Source organism: Drosophila montana, unplaced genomic scaffold (genome assembly GCF_035044405.1).
Source record: "Drosophila montana isolate Dmon_TW-CO22-7 unplaced genomic scaffold, ASM3504440v1 contig_3833_1, whole genome shotgun sequence".
Lineage (NCBI taxonomy): Eukaryota > Metazoa > Arthropoda > Insecta > Diptera > Drosophilidae > Drosophila > Drosophila montana.
This window is the reverse complement of record NW_026998704.1, coordinates 2,349,855-2,368,920: the sequence shown is the minus strand read 5'-3', so window position 1 is coordinate 2,368,920 and position 19,066 is coordinate 2,349,855. Positions and strand designations below refer to the sequence as shown.

The following is a 19,066-nucleotide window of genomic DNA, read 5'->3' as shown; positions in this document are numbered from 1 at the left end:
TTTTAAGCTGACACATTAAAGACTTACTTGGATGTACTACACAGTTTAAATTAATGTAAAAGAAATTATCCATATTTATTTTTACAAGTGGGATTGACAATATTACTAATTATATCGATATGTATCGATAAACGCGACCATTTGCGGTATATCAGTGCCAGCCATTTGCGGTCACACTGAGTCTGCTTTTCACTTACACCGCGTTCGGACGCTCCAATAATTTTAAGATAGTGTTAGCATTTATATCAACAATAACAAACAAATTAAATTTAAATAATTAAAAAAAAAAACAATAGCAGAATTGTGTTTCCACAGTTATTTATATCCATTTTAATATATTCCTGTAGTAAAGATTCCGTTCGCGTCGGCCCCTTTCGTTCGCTTTCTTGCATCACACAAACAACGCAGTACAACAAATGCTATTATTATTTTTAAATTTTGTTAAATTCATCAAATTCCCAATGTGAAAAGTATTTGCATAATCTTGGCAACGGACACTCACACATGTGGACGCACTCGTGATTATTGCCCAACTAAATTCTACCATAAAGTGCGCCCCAGGCAGAGCAAAAGGCAAATACATAGTTACGCTGGCCAATAAATGCAAGTGAAAATGCAAATGCAAACTAATTGAAAAAGGCGCAAACAGAGCAGCAGCAGCTGGCGACAAAAGTGAAACGAAATTGAAATTAAAAGGCTGTCGCAAATTAAAAACTTGGATTTGGCAAGCAACAAATTGCTCGTAGTTCAAAATGTCAAATACTGAAGACAGCGAGCTGGACCCGCAAATTCAGGTGAGACCAAAGCTAAAATGCACGTGTGTGCCCCTCTTGACCCGCACCCTCAGTCATCATTCGTGCCAGGCACTGCCAAGCGCATATAACAAACAGAGAGAAAAAAAAAACAACAACAATGCTCAGCTGTTGTTGCCTTGACAAGTTTAATTGTTGTTTTTGTCTCACTAGTCTTTGTTTGTTAGTTGATTTTGTGGCGCTCTCTGCTTATGTCGCATCTCACTCTCTCTCCCTGTCTCTTGCTCACTGGTGCACTATTAATTAGTTTGACAGTTGGCAAAGCCTTTTACAGGAAGGCGACGTTAGTTATTCACTTAACATTTACATATTTATTTAGTTTATTGCATGCGCATTTGTTGCTTGACGCTTGACTGCGTTTAGCTGTTTTGTTTTGTTCAACAAAAAAAATCAATTTTCATAACGTTTTGCCTGGCAATTAAACAAATTGTGCGCTTCCTTTAATGCAAGTGTTAAATATTCATGTGAACTGATGTTAAGCACTTGACAAAACAGCTGAACAACCTTTCTGTCGCTTTTGTCTCTGCGCATTTCCAGACGTAGCCTCTGTTCCGTTTTCTCCCTTCCTTACAAACGCTCATGTCCTTGTCAAGTATTTTTGTCATGCTGCCTCTTCCAAGTAATTGCGTTGTATGCCCTTTGTGCGTACTTTACAACTCACATTCATACATATTCTATTATGTGCGTGTGCTCAGTCTGTCCGCAGTGTGTGGCCATTGGATTTGTGTGACCAAAGACAAACTCAGTGCAGTTGGTCGCCGTTAGGTGCGGCTCAGGGAGTGGAAGCGGGAGAGCATAACTCGCATGGGAATGTTAGGTATGGCAATGGCATGCATAAAATTAAAAAGTTAGGGAAATGCCAAAACGCCGACGCAAGCAGATGAAAACAAATGCGCAAATTTTTGCCCGAAGCAATACAAAAGTAAATGTTGTATTTTCGATGTCGGGTTTGAGAGCCCCGTGCGCAGTTTGAATAAATTAATTTGTTTAGTTTATTTTTTGTCGATTCTTATGTCTTTTCTCTGAGCGTGTTGGATTGATTCCGTGCATTGTTTGATATGAAGTAATAAACAAATTTTGGAATGTTAATTTCAGTAAAAAGTTCAATGCTTTTTGGTATTGCTTATGCTTATTTATGAAGCTATTCATTATTTTTAACCTGCTTCGCTGCACAACTCAATAAATAGGAATCCCATCAAGTCCAATCATTTTCCACCCGGCCGCCATTTGTCTATTTTTATACACAAAAAAGATCCCACGCTGCGAAAACGTTTACAAAAAATTGATGTAGAGGCATGTGATTTGATTGGAACGTTCGGCATGTCTGTGTATTCGTTATTGTGTGTGTGGGAGTGAGACAGCAGATGAATATAGGGAAAAAGAATTTACGCATTTGCCGCATGTACAGAATTCGAGCTTCTTCGCAAAAAAACCTGTTTTATGCATATAAGCGAATATTTACAAATAACCTTTTAATACATTTAAACACGTTTGAATGTACATACATACATACATAACCATGTATGTATGCACATACAGAAAAATGATCATAAATATTTATTTATTTTATTATGTGCTGCGCTTTGGTAGCTTTTCTATGCTTTATGCACCACTTCCTCTTATGTTGGCACCTGTTTGTTGTTATTTTTTTTCAGCTTTTCTGAGTTTGTTTATCAATGAAATTTATAGCGCGTGCAATTTCGTTGCCGTTGTCTTATCAAAGATGTCGCCCACACGTCAATAGCGAGAGCAAGTGAGACAGTAAGAGAGGGAGAGAGAAGTAGGTTTTAGCGAATGAGTAAACATGTGTATAAATAGAGGACAAGACACTTGATGACGTCTGCGGGCGTACGACAAAGAAAGCAAAAAGAAGACAACAACAAAATGAATACGAAAAGGCTTTTTTTTCATCTTTATCTTCGATTTGGACAGCTGTTTCATTGTTTTTATTTGCGATCAAACGTATTTGTTTTTTAAGTCTGGCAAACACCGCTGCCTCTCACACGCGTCAAGTGCGGCAGTGCCAAAGTCTGGTCATGTGTGTGGGGGAAGTTTTTTTTCAGTTCTTTTATAGCGTATTTAAATTTTCTTCAACGTGAGCTGTGCAATTAGTTAACACTTATCACTGATACGATAATACTGCTATAGTAACCTGAAAAAAAACTATATATAAGTGATAAATTATGAAATCACCATTTGGTGTTTCCTGAAATAAATACGAATTGCATTTTACGGTTAATGAATAAAACATAGATTTGCATTATATTATGCATTGAAGCTTAGAATCGATCGTCCGAGATTCTCTTTATTTAAACTCGTATAAAATTTGAGTTTGCGTACAATATCGGTGTGTTACCTTGTTCCACTTGATAATTTGATAACGAACGGAAACTTTATCCATGTCTAGCCAAATTTATGCTAATGACTAATAAAACACGATACATGGGCACCTTATTTGCCAGCAAGGTGAGACGCGATATAGAGAACACGACAAACACTTATGAATCACATAAAGCCTGCCGACAAATCATATATATATATGTATAAGTTATAGTCATATACAAGTCGCTGTATGTACTTATAAGGTACACTAATGACTCAGAGTGTGTTGTAATCTAACTACCATAGCAACTGATTAGTTTACAAGTATAAGAAAATCGGGAAGCACAAAGCAAATACTAATTACCTAGTTTGACGGAATGTTGTACAGAATATCTAAATACATTTCCATAAATTTAATTTAATAAAAAAGAAACTTCAATCACTTGGCAGCGGTGGGATTCGAACCCACGCCTCCGAGGAGACTGGTGCCTTAAACCAGCGCCTTAGACCGCTCGGCCACGCTACCCTGTGTCCGAGCATCGCTCAAATATATTCCTCATACTTTTCGTTGACGCACTTTACTCGAATGTGGAGGGCGTAAATTGTCGAGAATTTTTATAAAAATAAAAGCAATCACACACAATAAGATTTTTGCTGCCTTGCACTTGCAACAATGGGAGACGCTCCCACACGTCGTTCGCTGTGTTTTTCTCGCCCCCGCTTGCTTTTATTTTTATCTCAATCTCACCATCGCGTCAGTGCGGCAATTGAAACTTAAGCGGATGACTTTGTCTCGCTCGCACTTAAATGCAACCCAGACTCAATTTACAAATTTCATAAGCAAGATGATCTAACAGACGTTAAAATAACTTGAAACTTGGAAGGCACATGAAAAATACTACTAATGAGACTTACTATCATCTGCCTCGTCAATAATAATTATTACCTTTTTTCTTGCTCTTTCGTCTTTAGTCTCTATTATTAACCATAGTAAAATATCGCAGTGTATTTTCAATGCGGCTTTAAAAACTTGCTTTCCTTTTCGTTGGCTGTTTGTTGTCTCCGCGCAAATTGTTTGCCATATTTGTTATTTGACGGCATCTTGGAGGCGCCCTCAGCAGTTGCCTCTTCAATGATGCATAACAGAAATCTGTGGAAACATTTTGCCAGCGGTTACCGCACACAATTTGCATTTGTTTATGTTTGTTTGTGTTTTGCTTTAATTAATTAATTTCTATTGCCGCCAGCAAAATGGGCCAAGCAATTTTGTTATGTGTTGTCTGTGGCTTATATAAATCGAAATGCTATTCCAGACAGAAATCTTGACAAGACTACAACTGGGAACATGTTTGCACCTCGTGTTATCAATCAAATTCGAGTTTGTTTCCATATCAAGAGGAATCTTATCGCTTTCACAAGCTATTAACTTCTTTCAACAGCAATTCGTTTGCAATTTCTTGAACTTTAAAAGTTGCGAAAGACTTTAATGCAATTTCCTCAGAGCTTTGCTAATTTTCAAAGGTCACTTGCATAAAGAGTAGAAAATGTTTTCATCATTAAATAGCGGAAAGCCATTCGACTTTTTGTACTTCAAGATAAAAGGTGCTTTAAACTAGCAACTGAGTTTAATAGAGTTTAGTAAAAGTTTTATGCAGAATTCCAAGCTTGGCAAGTCTCAGTGAGTGCCCCCCAAAAGCAATATGAACTCATTTGTTGAATTTATTTCTGAATACTTCCAGTTATATAGCTAACAATTTTGTTATATTTTCGATTTCCTCTTTAATTGTACTCCCCTGCGAACAATGGCAGCTGTATTATGATTAACCATAAAGCACTCTCTACCTAAGACGATATTTATAGGATAAGAGATTTAATCATATTTTTTAATAAAATAACAAACACTTAGCTTTGCATTCCATGGAACACAGAAACCTAATTTTGTTTTGTTGGCTTTCTCTTTAGAAAATGCAAACTTATTCTTTTATCCAAAAGAAGCTTTTACTGTATGAAATAGATTCAATAACAGAATCTTATCTAAACTCTTTTGTTTGACTTTGGACCGTAAGCTCATAATTTATAGGGCCTGAAATCTTTTACTTCAATAACTTTTCTCATTAGCGGATTTTTCTCATTGGCTTCACATTGTTGACATAACTTTTGGTCTCTGTTTTTGGGTTCAACTTTTGGGCTAATTAAAATTGTTGCGGTCAATTGCGTTTTACGCTGAGTTGCGCCCAGACACCAGAGCCTCTCGGTGGCATGCTCTGCTTTATATAACAACACTTTCTCGGTACCTCCAACAACAACAACAACAACAACAATGGCAACGGCAACGGCAACACTTGTGCTAGTTTAGTTTTGGCCAAAACATTTAAGCCCTGCCAGAGGCCCACTTCAGGCAAAGCTAAGCTGAAAGTTTCTGCTGCCCCCAATACATGCGTATGTATGTATATTTATGTATGAATATGTGTGCATTATGTCGCATTACGTTTCTAATGACGCAGAAGCACCTGAGATCGAGTTGAATGTCCTTTTGTGTGCCTTACACGTGCCACTTTGCCCGCTTCTCCTGTCGCTAAAAAACAAATCGATGAATATGGCTGACATTACGGCTCGCATTTCCTGCCTCGATTGCAAATGTTTACGCAGCAATAGCTGAAGGCTTCGCCGTTGGTTAGGGCTGGCACGAGGCCACCGCAACTAGGTCAGGTCAGGTCAGGCCAGGCCCAGGCCGTAGGACTAGGCATCAAGACATCACGCCACCACTCGATAGCAGCTGACTGCGGACTGCGAACTGTTGTCTGCCTGCCTCAGTTGCCGGGCTGGCGTCATTCCAAGTTGTCCAGGGGCGTGTCCTCAACGGCTGCGAGTTCGGGCAAATTAATAAGCTAATGAAAAATACTATGTCCAGCTTTGGCTTGGCATGGAATAATTCTCTTGTAATTTGGTCACAAAACTCAAAGTAGACATTTTCGACTCGGATCGATTCGACAAGCTGCGTCAATATAAAGTTGTCTGTGTGTGGCAGACGCATCTTTCTAGGCTCACATTGTGGAAGCTGAGCTGTTGAAGCTTTGTACAGATGTTTCTTGTTCTCGTCTAGGGTAAATAAACACATATTTAACGATAAAACGCAGTTTTTATCAGCCCGAGTTGTTTATGTTTTTGGTGAAATTCCCAATTGACCCATTTTATTGAGTCGAAAGAATTAATATATCAAAGTAAAACTAGTTGAAATATTATTATTTTCAGCAGAGTTTTGCAAAAAAATAGTTAGAAACTTACAGAAACTTATGGAATTAAAGTTGCCAAAAAAATCCCTTATACTATATTTTTTTTTTATATCTCACAAAGTTTCTTAAATATATTGAAAGCGTTAGTTAAGTTTTAAGTTGTCCTAATTAAATAATGTCTACATTTTTTTCTAAAAATTGTGCTTTAAGTTCTTTAAACTTACAAATGTAAGACACATTTTAAAAAAATTCCAAAATTATCCAATCTTCTATAAAGCGATCTGCAAAACGGCTAGTTAATTGGCACCAATAAAAAATATTTAAATTTCTCACAAACTTTCTAATTTGGAGTATTATATGAATGATTTTTGCTTAGTTATGTTCTTAAGCCTTGTATAAAGATAAAAACATTAACATTTTCATGCTGATTTTCACTCTTTCGACATCTTTTTTTTTACCCATATCCATATCCAACCGTAAGCTTCACTTTTATTTTGCTCTCGCCAAAATAGTTTGCCAGGTTTCTTTAAGCTCCAAGAACTTGCTGAAGCTGCCATTACGCTCAGGTTACACAACTTGGTTAGCCCCTTCCCAGCTATCTAGCATCTTTTTAAATGTCGAAAACAAAACGAACGTAATCATCAACTTTGGCGGCAGTTTGTGTACGACGCCCGCGTGTCTGTTAAATTCGCTGCTCGAGAAGGGAACACGTCATCTGGAAATGTGCTTGACTGCAGATACTTTTACTTGGACGTGCCTCGCTTCGCTTGTAACCTTTTGCATTTGATTTATATAGTCTGTGACTCAGTTTGAGCTCTGTTGCCCTTTGTGGCTTGCACCTCCCAGCTTTGATGAATGCAAAAAACGTCAGCACATCGCGTGATTGGCCAACGTTTACCGCCTGCTCTAGGCCGTGTTTCACGTAATTTTGACCCTGTCAGCGGGAGAAGCTTTAACATTTAAGCAGCTGACGTATGCATCAATTAATCAATAATTTGTTAGCTTGGTGTGTTCAGAATTGGAATTTCTAGAAATTCTCTTGAATATAGAAAGTTAGATACACAAAAGTATTAACATAAACATAAACATTTAAAGACTTTTCTTTGACGTCAAGCTGTTTTATGTCTAGTTTTTTGTTTTACTTTGCCTCTCTTTAAAGCTTTTTGCACACTCGTCTAAAAAGAAATACGTAAATATTGCGCAAAGATTTAAAGTGAAATTCTAAGTCGTTTTTGCAACATTTATTTGCTCTACAATAAATGTTACTATGCTGAGATTGTCGTGTACTAGAATAAGTATAATAAAATGAAGAATAAAGAGAATACAAATGTCTTTAAAGAAGAATAGGTTTCTTTGTTCTTGGAATATATCCAAATGCAGCCTGAAACCAGAATCTGTTTTCTATATATCACGAATAAATTTATCTGCGACGTATTCCTTATCTTCTCGCATTGCTTCTCTATTGCGATATTGAGAAGTATTTCGCAAAAAATAAAGCTACGTAAAAGTTGCGCAAATATTTACAAGTAACATTCTGAGTCGCGTCATTTCAGCATTTAGTTTACCCACAATAAATTTATTTTGTTGCTACTTCATTGTTGTCAATCAAATGTTTTTGCGTGCTCATATCCATAAGTAAGTACAGCTGGCTGGTAAATAAATAATTTAGCATCTGGCTGGGTTTTTACAATGCAAATTGCAGTGTCATATAGTTTTTACGATGTCAGTCCTCATTGACTGGGTATTGACTACATAATTGTGTTTGCTTAAAAGGTCTTTGCCTCTTTAAGGGCCGCTGCACACGACGGAATTAATTAGTGCGTTGTTTGCGCCGCTAGGGGGCGCCCTGGTGTTAACTCGCTTTATAACTTTAGCTAACTAGCTTTATATTCCGTTGTGTTTTGTTGCATGTTGCGCATGAAAATTGTTAGGAAATTGTAAGCGCCAGATCGGGTAATAAGCCTGTAAGCCAAATGCGTTGAAAAAGTTTTAATTAACAAGCACTTTGCAGCAAGGCAAATGCCAGCCAAAGCCAGACCGAAAAAGTGTGCACCTCCTTTGTGCCATCGCCATGGCCAGATGCCAGCGAATTCCTGGAAAGTTCAACTGTTGAAATTTCTGCAGCGCATGTGAAACTAGTTTTTAGGGGCCAGCCAAAAGGTAAACAGAAACCGGTCTAAGCTGCTTGCGCGTTTGTCTTGGCCTTTAAATCAATCAGCTTCCAGACTTGCCCTGCGCTGGTCCGCTCCGTTACAGATACACACTCTCTCACACACGCACACACACACAAATACATATATATGTATAAACCACCTTTACATGCCCCTTTTGTACATCCGGTATGTGAAGAAATGCCCAACGACGACGATAAAAATCAAACTGGGACAAGCTTAATAAAAGCTGATACAAAAACATACACATACCATCTCGTATGGATACACACGCAGACAAAATTCAGTCGAAAAATATGATAATTAAAACCAGTTTATTTTGTTTTTTACTACGACCACAACAAACCAAAACAAAAACTGTAACCGCATGCAGTTCAGCGATCCATAACAATGGACGGAGCTGGTGCACGCCCGCCGACTAAACAATTTGGGAATTTTAAATACGTTTTCAACAAGCAATTCCTCGTATCACGTAAACAGCAGCAGGGAATAATCAACGATACACTAAAACCTATGCCAAATTGAGCAAATTTCCCATGTCACTTATGGGAATTAATATTTTGCCATCTCTCTGCACTCACATTCGTCTTACTGAGCGGGGTAATGCTGTGCCAGTCTAATGCTCAGCAGTAATTAATTTGTAAGCTATTCGTTTTATTAAGACTTAAATCGCGTAAATGACATGGGAAATTTTCAATAATGAATGTTCATTCAGCCATAAGTTCACATCATTCATCTCTGTTAGGGCAATGCCGTAGTTGTGGCAGGCGGAAATGTTAGTTTACATGCTGTTTGCTGCTATGTTAAATAGCCGCTGTGCTGGTGGAATCGCTGACGTTAGTGTGGTGATGTGCGTTGAGTTGCGGGTCGCGTGTGGTGGTTGTTTATCTGGGCTGGGGTTCGGGTTCGTTGCACGACGAGTAGTTTTTATAAATATGTATCTTGTGTGCCCCTAGGTTTGCTTTGGAATTCGCTGCTCAAAAAGCAATTTCATGTTCACATGGGGCAATAGCAACACGTTTTGTTATCACTCCACGGAGGGTACGCGTTACTTCATTGTTTAGCGGAGCTCTTCACTAGACTTATAAACGACATTACTTTTTTTTTCTTTAAATGTGATTTAATTTATATTTGAGAACGTTAATAATTTTATATAATGTAACTTTTAAATAGCACTCGCTGCAAGGGTCTTCGAACCGGGAACCTTGTTGTTCTTAACACTGATTTATCGGCTCATCTGCACTTAAATACATTTACCCATTTTTTTCGTTTAACAATTTTGTTTAAATATATTTGTTATTGTTTCAACCTTTTTTGTTTTTTTATATACACTCCTTATAAACTATACTTAATAATTGTTCTAGTTTACAAATAAATTTTAGGATGAAAAATGCATTGACAAAGAAAATACAACAAGATATCATGGAGTAAAATTGAACAGTGACTATTGTTGGGCAGCTAAACATTTCGCATATTTGCTTTTGTGGGCGACTCTCAGGCTTCTATAGCTAAGTACACTTGCAATTTAAATCTTAGATTTAGACGAACTCGTAGCCAATGCCAAACTGGAAACCATTCAAGACCTTGTCAGTGCTCTGCCTACGCACCGGGACACAGTAGTTCAGCTCGATCCGAGCACGCTCGGCCAGTTTTACAGCTAGGCCCAAGCCAAAGGCGCTGCGCATGTTGTCTGCGAAAAAAGAAATAGTTGAATTATCTAGCTCTAGCTGCTCTGAGTTAAGATTCTTTGTCTACATACCCGTTGTAAAGGAATTGCTATTGCCCATATTGTAAAAGAAATGCAACCGAAAATGACTAGCCAGGCCCTTGAAGACGCCTGCGAACGGCAACGGTGTCCACAGATGTGCGCCCGTGCACCAAAACGTTTGTGCACCAATGGGCGTGCCATCGATGACTGGCCCGGCGCCGCCGTACTTGAATCCGCGCAAAGTCAGCGGTCCACCGCAGTAGAATAGATTGTTAATGGGCAGCACAGTGGTCTTTTTCGTTTCCTTGAGGACGCCGACCCGTGCACAGAACTGTGCCACCAAGCCGGCAAAAAGCGGCACGTTCATCTCCCCGTGCGCCGTGCTGCTGGTGTACGCAATGTTGCCACCCAAGCCGCAATACTCGTTGACGGACTTCAGCAGAAAGCCGCGCGTGGGAAACACGCTGGCATCCCGATTGTCAAAGATAAGCGAATAACGCAGCAGCGATGCCAATTTGGGTCCACTGTGATCGCGTATTGCGAAGGGCACCGACTTGTTCAACAGACCCACGTCCCTAATCGAGTTCTCATACTGCAGCGAGTGTGTGAGCTGTGTGTAAAGCAGAAAAAGATAGATTACAATTCGGCATTCGAATTAGTATTATAATGTAGTTAAGACTCTCCTGTTATGGGTTGTCTTTAAACAGCTGTTATTATTTTTAACAGCTGTTTTTAGAATAACAGACAAATGTTAACAGGCCATCTGGTTTTGGTTTTTATACCATTGCAGAAAGTATTATAATTATAACATGAAATATGGAAACGCGCTAAAAATGCAGCCGTTAACTCTCTGTCAAACCTAATCTCTAAACATATTAATTATTAATAATTATAGCACCCACGGTGCAATTGGCTGAACTCTAAATTTATTATTATCCCATTTTAACTTACATCCACGCCCAGCATTGTGTGTGCGCTAAAGTCCAGCAAATAGCCCAGATTAGTTGTCTGAAACGAGCTGATGTCATATCGATCTGTCTGCCGAAATATGCTGAACGATATCCTATTAGGGCAGAGATTAAAATTAGTAATCAGCTAAGTGTTTAACGATTAAGCTATAGAATTGGCGGCTTACTCGGGTCGATTCTCTCGGAAGCGCGTGTGAAAGAAAGGCTTCCAGAATTTGAGCTGCAGATCGTTTGCTCTGGTGCTGCTGTAGCTGCCCTGCAGCGATATGCTCTCGCCGCGGCCCAGTATATTCGGTATGGTCAGCTCCGTGCGTAGAGAGCCCTCGTTTTGGCCAATCTCCGTGCCCGCCGAGCCCATGATGCGTGTGTACTCCTTGCCCTTGAGCGTCACCTCATACCCTTGGGGTGAGGCATCCGCACCCCGACTAATGTCAATGTGCACGCTCACATCCTTGAATATGCCCAGCTCATGCAGATACGATTTGGCTGCCATCGCCTCCAGCATCAGCTGCTGAAAGTTGTCCGCCTTGAACAGCCCCTCGGCGGCGCGCATCACATAGTCGTTGTGGGTGCGGAGCAGCCCACTCACGTTCACCCGATCCACGCGTGCGTTTATTTTGCTCAGATCGTATTTACTGTTCGGATCCCTAGGCGAGGACCCGCCATTTGGCGACTTGGACATTTCTGTGGGTTCTTTAGTGGGGAGACTGGTGGGGCAGGTGTTGATGATGTTTGTGTTAGTTGGCTGGCAACAACTGCAAATAAAATAAACATATATTTACATAGTTGTATAGGTGCCACGCGTATAACTTTATGAAAACAAAACAAAATATATTTGAAATAATTTTGATTTCCAGATAGCATTTTAATAGCACTATTCGAAAGTAAAGCTATAATCTATAAACAAACATATTCAAGTGATTTTCGTATCTGTAAAAATGCAAGTTTCTTTCTGGTTTGGAATACTCTTCTCCCTTTTTTTTTAAAGCCATAATTTAATGCGTCATATGCGACACACTTGACGTAATATATATACAATTTATTAAATTCGAATATAAGCTGTCAAAAATTTGAAAAAGTCTCTTCGAATAAAACAGAACAATAAGTTTAAGAAATGGTGGCCTTTGTTTCTCATACTAAAGATTTCTTCCTGATTGTTTACTTTTCAGATTGAACTGGAGAATCTCAATAGCGCTACGGATGAGATTAATAAGCTGGAAATCGAATTGGAGGTAATTCAAACTAAATGCCCCCAAAGCCAGCACTCAGTAATATGTTGTTATCCATTAATAGGAGGCGAACTCGACGTTTCGCATACTGCTAAATGAGTCGACGCGCCGCTTGAAACTCTCCTCCAAGAAGCTGGGCAACTGCATTGAGAAGGCGCGTCCCTACTACGAGGCGCTGGACAAGGCACGCGAGGCGCAAATCGAATGCCAACAGGCGGCAGTCAAATTTCAGCGTGCCAATGGTGAGTAAATCGGCAAATCTCATTTGGAGCGTCTGCTAATGGATAGTGCATTCTTACAGAAATCCATGCGGCAGCCAAGGAAACGGTGGCGCTGGCCGAGCAGCGTTTCATGTCCAACTCTCATGAATGGCAGTTCGACAATGCCTGGCAGGAGATGCTCAATCATGCCACACAGAAGGTAATGGATGCGGAGAAACAGAAGGCCGACTGCCATGCGGAACATCAGCGACGCACGCGGCAATTTCACCTCGCCGAGCAGAAGTTGCAGCAGCTGGAGGATCGCTTCAGGCGCAGCATTAATAAATCGCGCCCTTACTTCGAGGAGAAGCAGGTCTGCCAGGATCAGCTGCAGACCCAAAAGAATCGCATACAGGAGCTCCAGCAGCAGGTGGGCTGTGCCAAGACGACCTATTCCACGGCCCTGCGAAATCTAGAGCGCATCAGCGAGGACATACACAGGCAGCGCGGTGATTATCCAGCGTTAAGCGGCTCTCCGCCACCGCCCGGACCACGTGAGCCGGGCGTGGGCGCCGAACTCAACACTCCCACCTCCAGTGCGTTGCCATCGCTGCCAGACTTCCAGCTTGAGCTGGAAAAATGCGACTTTCCATCGATAGCGGGCAGTCAAATGTCTCTGGGCGCTGGCACCGCAGCCACGCAGTCCACTGTTGAAACGGAGGACGAAGCGGAGGGGGACAATGTCTGCGACTACGATGAAACAGGATTGGGTAACGAGCTCCGCGGCGTTGTCGATGAACGTCAGTTGGAGGCATTACGCCAAAAGGTCAAAATACTCGCAGTGCGACCCATCGAAGGCGGCGACGGTCAGCAGCAGAATGATGTGTGGGAGCACGAGCTGAAGGCTACGGTTGACAAGCTTGATCATCTGATGATGCTTAAGGAAGCGGCCAAGCATCAGCAAACCGAGCGCGCCAAATCCACAGAGCTGCGGCCAGATTCACTGGGCGCCGAGGCGCTCAAGCGCCACAGCGACGTGGACGATGTCGACGCCAGAGATGTTGTCATCAAAATCAACACCGCCGTCTCAGTTGCCCACAGCCTGCCCGTCACGCCGCAGCATCAGCCCGGCAACCCAGCGAGCTCCATTAAGAAGCTGCAGCAGCATCTGGCGCCGTTGCCATCGGTGAATGTTTCCATGCGTGAGCTGCCCCTACTAGCGCGGCTCTCCAACGAGCTGCTCGACCGCAGCAGCGCTGCCATGGGCAGCGTCCGCAGGCAACTGCGACGTCGCTCCCTCGAATAGCAGCAGCAGCGGCAGCAGCAGCAGCAGCGGCAGCAGGCGCAGCCAGTCTCTAGAAACTCTACAGCCGTTACGCGTATATCAAATTTAAAGTTAGTTTATATTAAATGAATTGTAAACGTGAACGCAAGTGAATGAAACGCATTTAGTTCACACTGAATATTGAATATTGCCTACAAACATATATATATATATATATAGCATATATATCTACATCTATTTTCGTATCTATTAAGTATCATAAATGTTGAGTAAAGTTGAGTGTCCTGCATTTGGGTGCAAACTTCAAAGCAGGCGCTTAGCAATAAGCAGCTTTAAGTTAATGTTTAACAAAAAACAAAAAGAAAAATATAACAAAAAACAAATGCAACTCACTTATTAAAGAGCACACGAAAATGGGCACATGCACTAAATAGTTTAGCCTAAAATAACACCAAAAAAAAAAGAGAGCGAAAAGAAAAGGGCACCCGTTCGAAAATGAGAAATGCAACTGAAACGAATTCAATTAGCCGTTTTGGCGAAATTCTCAAAGATTGTGAAGGATGTAAGTGGAAAAGTGCATAGAAGAAGGCAAACAAGTATTTCAGTGTAGTTAAAATACAATTTTCAATTTAAAAAAATAAAAATTTACATTGTAATTGAAATGCGAAATTGTCTTTCCTTATGAAACACTGATCCAGTTAGTTTCAAAAGAATCTCAACTGACAGACAGATATGTTTTATATTCCTGCATAGACATTGGGTCTGTCTTGTCATAACTGACTTAAAACTAACGGTTCTGCTGGGAGTAATTCATTCTTAGCTTGTTTTCTAAACAACCCGCATGTTATCAAGTTTACCATAAGAGACGATAGCTTAACTTTATTCAAAAATGCTCCACTAAAGATCCATATAGTATTCAGTATGCAACTCATTAGCTATTGCAGTTTAAGGCGCCTAAAAACTATAATAAAGTATGATGTCATTTGCTGCCTGCAGTTCGACACAAATCTATAGAAGCAAAACAAATTTGGCCCGCAGAAGCCCGAAAATTATGTAAGCCAATGGCTCTAGGAAGACTTACCTGATTTCGTGCCACTGCGTTTGCTGGCCACACGCGACAGTCGAATTTGGCGGATTCAGTTAGAAATTTTTATAAAATATAAACAAACTGAAAGGCGCCTTTGCCAGACAATTTTTAACAAATTTCTTTCGACTTGAAACGCACGCGTGCGGCACCAACTAATAATCAACTAGAGATGCGAGACATGTGCGATATATCACTGTTACAGGCACGTGCATATACATCACGAGTATCCCATGTCCATGTAATGTGACATAATAGTATAAATAACATTATGTCGATATAACATGATAATGTTCGGTTAGTGCTAAAATACAATATATAAGCAATATAGCAATGGAGAACATAATATGAGTCACTGATATTTACATGTCGCAGTATTGTGACTCAAAATATCGCTCATCTCTAAATTCAGCAGCTAGAGACGGCACCGGTCGAGTCCGTGAGTCTGGCTACTATCGGGTTTGGCATTTCAATTGTTTATAACAGCTGTTTAAATTTGTTTTTCCCCTAAGCGCTTGAAATACGCAACAAATAAAAAATTTAGCAGCATTCCCATTCTGCAAATAATATACACTTGCATATGTGAAAGTTTTTAGTTAAATAATGACAGAAAACTTTTCTGAAAGCGCAGAATCGCGCCAATTAATGTTTAGCTTATTCATTGTATTTGTTCATTAATAAATTAAGTAGAACTGGGAATGGGCGGGCGTTTTCAAATTTATTTTGAAGGTGCATACAATTTTTCTAGGTTTATTGCTTAGCATTGTTTACTTTGGTGCACTTGATGCCATTTGATTGCAATTTCCGCATTATATCCAGGGCGAGCTGCTTTTTCGCATCTGCCTCGCTAGAACTGTCCATGGTTTCGCGTGTATTGCGGCGCTTGACTTCCACGCCGCAGGCTCGCAGCTTGTTGAGTATTTGTTGGGTGTCGCCGTTGGCCGTATTAGCCGCTGGCATGGGTATGGAAACCATGGGTGGATTTGCTGCTGTTGGACTGGTTGTTGTTGTTGTTGTTGCCGCTGCTGTTGATGTTGTTGCGTTGGCTGGGCGGGCATTTCTCATTGCTTCCAGACGTCTTAAGTCGTCTACGATATTTTGCACAACATACATTTCATTTTTGATTTTAGCTGTCGTTGCAGGCATTTCCAAACTGGCGCGTAATTTGTGTTGTTGTTGGTTCGAGAGAATGGTGCGCTTCGGCGTGGAATGTCGCATACGCTTGGCTGGGGATTCGGGCGACTGCGGATGCGGCTGCTTCTCTTTTTCAAGATCCTTTGCTGTTAGACTGCGCGTGCGGCTCTTGGCCACATTTTCTTTGGCATTGGTGGGCGATTGTTTTGCTTTGTTTGGCAGTGTCCGAGCGTCGTCTGTGTACCAGCGCGGATCCTCAAGCTCCGCTTCCCAGTCTATGTCACAGTTCACGCTGTTTATATTCCGCACTGCGTCAGGCTCATAGATGAGCAGCTGAAAGGCAAAAAGTTTGATAGATAGTTTGCTTATAAAACTTATGGACACACCTACCTCTTGCTTTCCATTAACGAGCCTTGTCTCCCGCTTCTCCTCGTCATACTGCAGCTCATCAATGGACGTGACTATGTGCTTGATAGCAATGCATTTGCTTAGATGCGTCTGGAATGCCTCCATTGATAAATAATGTCGCTGACAGGAGCGGCACAGCATTATCAGGCGCTTTTGCTGATCATATAGTACATCGCCAAAGCGCACAAGCCGCAGCGATTTAAATTTGCGATTGCCGTTCATTTGTGTTTTGTTGTTAATCTTCCTAATATCTTGTTATTGCCTTGTCCTAAGCTTCCTTTTTTTTTGATTGCTTGTCACGTATTACGATAATTGCTTAATGTGAGGGCCTTTAAGATTGTTTAAATATTAATTGTTTTTGTATCTTTTTCCGAATTGGAACGTAAGTAATTGAACGATTGGTTATTAATGCATGGTCTTTTAGGTGAAATCAAAATGCATTCTTACCATTACTTAAAGTTGCCATCACAAATATCAGTGCATGCTAATTACGACTAAATAATCTCTTCTTATGTTTATTTATATTTATTTTTTTAAGTTTGTGAATTAATGCGTTCTGGTAGTAATAATTGGTGGCGGCAGGCTGATACACTCTGCAATTCGAACGATATGCTTTCGATAAGAAGTGGCGGCATGAAGATTATTAAAGTGCTTGAAAATGGCACAAGGCCAGTGTTGGTAATCATATTGTATCGACATTGGCGCGCATTTAAATTTTTTACTCTGACATTATTTGCTTATCTATTTTATGATATTTCAACTTTTGTCAATTTAATTGTCTGGTTTACTTTGCAGCCTTTTTCTATGCATCAGTTTTATTGTTGATTTTCAATGGCAGTTGGCTTTTGTTGTCATTGATTAACGCCCATGCAATTGAAATTAAATCGCTTGCAAATGATTCGTATGGTTGATAGTGAAACAAAAAACGGCAGCAAATGCGCACCATTTGTTTGCCATTTTTTTTACGAAGCTCTTGTCATACTACAAACATACATATGTACACGGTCTGATTTTGATTCCCCGACTCTGCTGTAGGACGCGCAATCCGAAAAAAAACAACAAAAAATCCCTTTTTAATGTTTTGCGTGTCGCGGCACTTGTGCAATGTACTACTTTTTTTAACGTTCCATTGCTGCAACCCGTAAAAAGTGCTGCACATGTTTCAGATCACGTGAACACACGCATGCACATGTGTACCTCTGGAAAAGTCAGACCTATAATCACCTGGCCATCAAGTTTTTAAAGTTGTTGCTCGCCTTTTGTTGATATTAACGCTTAAAAATTGTTGAGAAACAAAACCCAATATGCATGTTTAAGAATTGACACTAAGAAAACGCTGCAGCAGACGTAACAGGCCCGAAAGTAGGAAACACTTTCTGGTAGCAGCAATTGGATTTCGGTAGCATGAAGTTGCCAATGCAGTACCATGCAATTAAGTAAGGGACGCTCGACCTGGACCTGTGCCTCCGCCTCACTATGCCCCATCCCCTCATCCTATATGTATTCCCTGGCCCATCTGCTGCCGTTGCCGTTGCCGATGCCGTTGTATGCTGACCATGCAAATTACGTTGCCCACAGACACACACCGACACAGATAAAGGCACGCACATTCACACATATGTGTATGGACACGCAGCCCTGTCACCATTTGGCCGTGCGTTTGAGTGATGCAGTGAGACAGGGAAACAGAGAGAGGGGCCAGATGGCCAGAAGCTAGTCCGGACCAAAAATCCAACCGATGCCAGTGCATGTACGGCCAAAGTTAAGTTAAATGGACTTGCGGTGCACTCAAGCAGCCGAAACACACGCACACATACACGCACACACACACACACGCACCCACTTTAAGCAGTCTGGGTGTGTGTGTGTGTTTGTGAGGTGCCTGGACTAGTCCATGTCAAGGTAGCAACTCGACTAGTAGATTAAATTAAACGCAGCAACAGTGCAACTGCAGCCGACGCAGGAGCAACTGCACCCGTGCAACACAGGGGCAACAACATTAAACGTGTTTACACCATGTCCGACCAGTTGATATGCCAACTGCTTTGAAATACACACACGCAGACACACACACACACTTACACTTGCATGGAGTGGTGCGTGCAGCGGCTAACTCTGGACAATGAACACTTGGAATTCCACAGCGTCGTTGTCAACTATTGCCACCTTTCTATTGTTGCCTGTTTTTGTTTACAGTTTTTAAAAGTGAGGCGCATGTGGAAAAAATCACTGCATACTTTCAGGTGCAGCGTCTGTCATAATGCAATACAATGGTTAGTAAGGGGGGGGGGGGGAAGGAAGACGGTTGGGTAGGTACGCTTCTGTTTGTGCGCATTGTGCGCGCTCTGACTTTGAATTAGCCTTTGGCTCGCTGTGCTCCACGTTGGCCACACACACAGACACACACATACACAGGTGGACTTCATCCATGTCAAAGTGCTGCATGCTTGCAGGCAGCTGCAGCTTTGTCACAAATTCTCTGTGTGCTTACCTGAGCGCGCGCGCGCTTGTG

The 19,066-nt window shown here is 41.0% G+C and overlaps 3 protein-coding genes and 1 non-coding gene across 6 annotated transcripts; 1 reads left to right on the top strand and 3 right to left on the bottom strand.

Moving 5' to 3' along the window:
* Positions 1-260: 260 nt before the first annotated feature.
* Positions 261-14,452, top strand: pcs (parcas). Its single transcript, XM_064695650.1, has 4 exons — positions 261-794; positions 12,384-12,446; positions 12,508-12,685; positions 12,745-14,452. Exons 1-4 carry the CDS (start codon positions 753-755, stop codon positions 13,947-13,949), a joined length of 1,488 nt encoding a protein of 495 aa, XP_064551720.1. The 5' UTR covers positions 261-752; the 3' UTR covers positions 13,950-14,452.
* On the bottom strand, positions 3,579-3,660 carry TRNAL-AAG (transfer RNA leucine (anticodon AAG)). Its single transcript has one exon. It is a non-coding gene; the product is annotated as a tRNA-Leu (tRNA).
* Positions 9,894-15,175, bottom strand: LOC135437647 (SAM50-like protein CG7639). Of its 2 annotated transcripts, none has more exons than XM_064695651.1 (5): positions 15,010-15,175; positions 11,382-11,969; positions 11,198-11,309; positions 10,298-10,856; positions 9,894-10,228 (listed from the first exon to the last, which is right to left on the bottom strand). In XM_064695651.1, exons 2-5 carry the CDS (start codon positions 11,894-11,896, stop codon positions 10,077-10,079), a joined length of 1,338 nt encoding a protein of 445 aa, XP_064551721.1. In that variant the 5' UTR covers positions 11,897-11,969; positions 15,010-15,175; the 3' UTR covers positions 9,894-10,076. The 2 variants fall into 2 exon arrangements, with proteins under 2 accessions (XP_064551721.1, XP_064551722.1); XM_064695652.1 differs by lacking the exon at positions 15,010-15,175 and adding an exon at positions 11,997-12,145 and having other exon boundaries at positions 11,382-11,921.
* A 536-nt stretch (positions 15,176-15,711) lies between these two features.
* Positions 15,712-17,141, bottom strand: LOC135437705 (uncharacterized). 2 transcript variants are annotated; one of them, XM_064695745.1, is made up of 3 exons: positions 17,002-17,141; positions 16,537-16,883; positions 15,712-16,479 (listed from the first exon to the last, which is right to left on the bottom strand). In XM_064695745.1, the coding sequence occupies exons 2-3, from the start codon at positions 16,774-16,776 to the stop codon at positions 15,763-15,765; spliced, it is 957 nt and encodes a 318-aa protein (XP_064551815.1). In that variant the 5' UTR covers positions 16,777-16,883; positions 17,002-17,141; the 3' UTR covers positions 15,712-15,762. The 2 variants fall into 2 exon arrangements, with proteins under 2 accessions (XP_064551815.1, XP_064551816.1); XM_064695746.1 differs by having other exon boundaries at positions 16,537-16,918; positions 17,002-17,135.
* Between the last annotated feature and the right edge of the window lie 1,925 nt (positions 17,142-19,066).

What these genes read in the sequence shown, in the direction of transcription:
- pcs (XM_064695650.1), top strand. Translation starts at nt 753, where the DNA reads ATGTCAAATACTGAAGACAGCGAGCTGGACCCGCAAATTCAG. An exon ending in AGCTGGAAATCGAATTGGAG is followed by an intron (nt 12,447 to 12,507) that starts GTAATTCAAACT and finishes ATCCATTAATAG; the next exon opens with GAGGCGAACTCGACGTTTCG. An exon ending in CAAATTTCAGCGTGCCAATG is followed by an intron (nt 12,686 to 12,744) that starts GTGAGTAAATCG and finishes GCATTCTTACAG; the next exon opens with AAATCCATGCGGCAGCCAAG.
- LOC135437647 (XM_064695651.1), bottom strand. Translation starts at nt 11,896, where the DNA reads ATGTCCAAGTCGCCAAATGGCGGGTCCTCGCCTAGGGATCCGAACAGT. An exon ending in TTCCGAGAGAATCGACCCGA is followed by an intron (nt 11,310 to 11,381) that starts GTAAGCCGCCAA and finishes CTGCCCTAATAG; the next exon opens with GATATCGTTCAGCATATTTC. An exon ending in ACACAATGCTGGGCGTGGAT is followed by an intron (nt 10,857 to 11,197) that starts GTAAGTTAAAAT and finishes CTTTACACACAG; the next exon opens with CTCACACACTCGCTGCAGTA.
- LOC135437705 (XM_064695745.1), bottom strand. Translation starts at nt 16,776, where the DNA reads ATGAACGGCAATCGCAAATTTAAATCGCTGCGGCTTGTGCGCTTTGGC. An exon ending in TCGTTAATGGAAAGCAAGAG is followed by an intron (nt 16,480 to 16,536) that starts GTAGGTGTGTCC and finishes TTTGCCTTTCAG; the next exon opens with CTGCTCATCTATGAGCCTGA.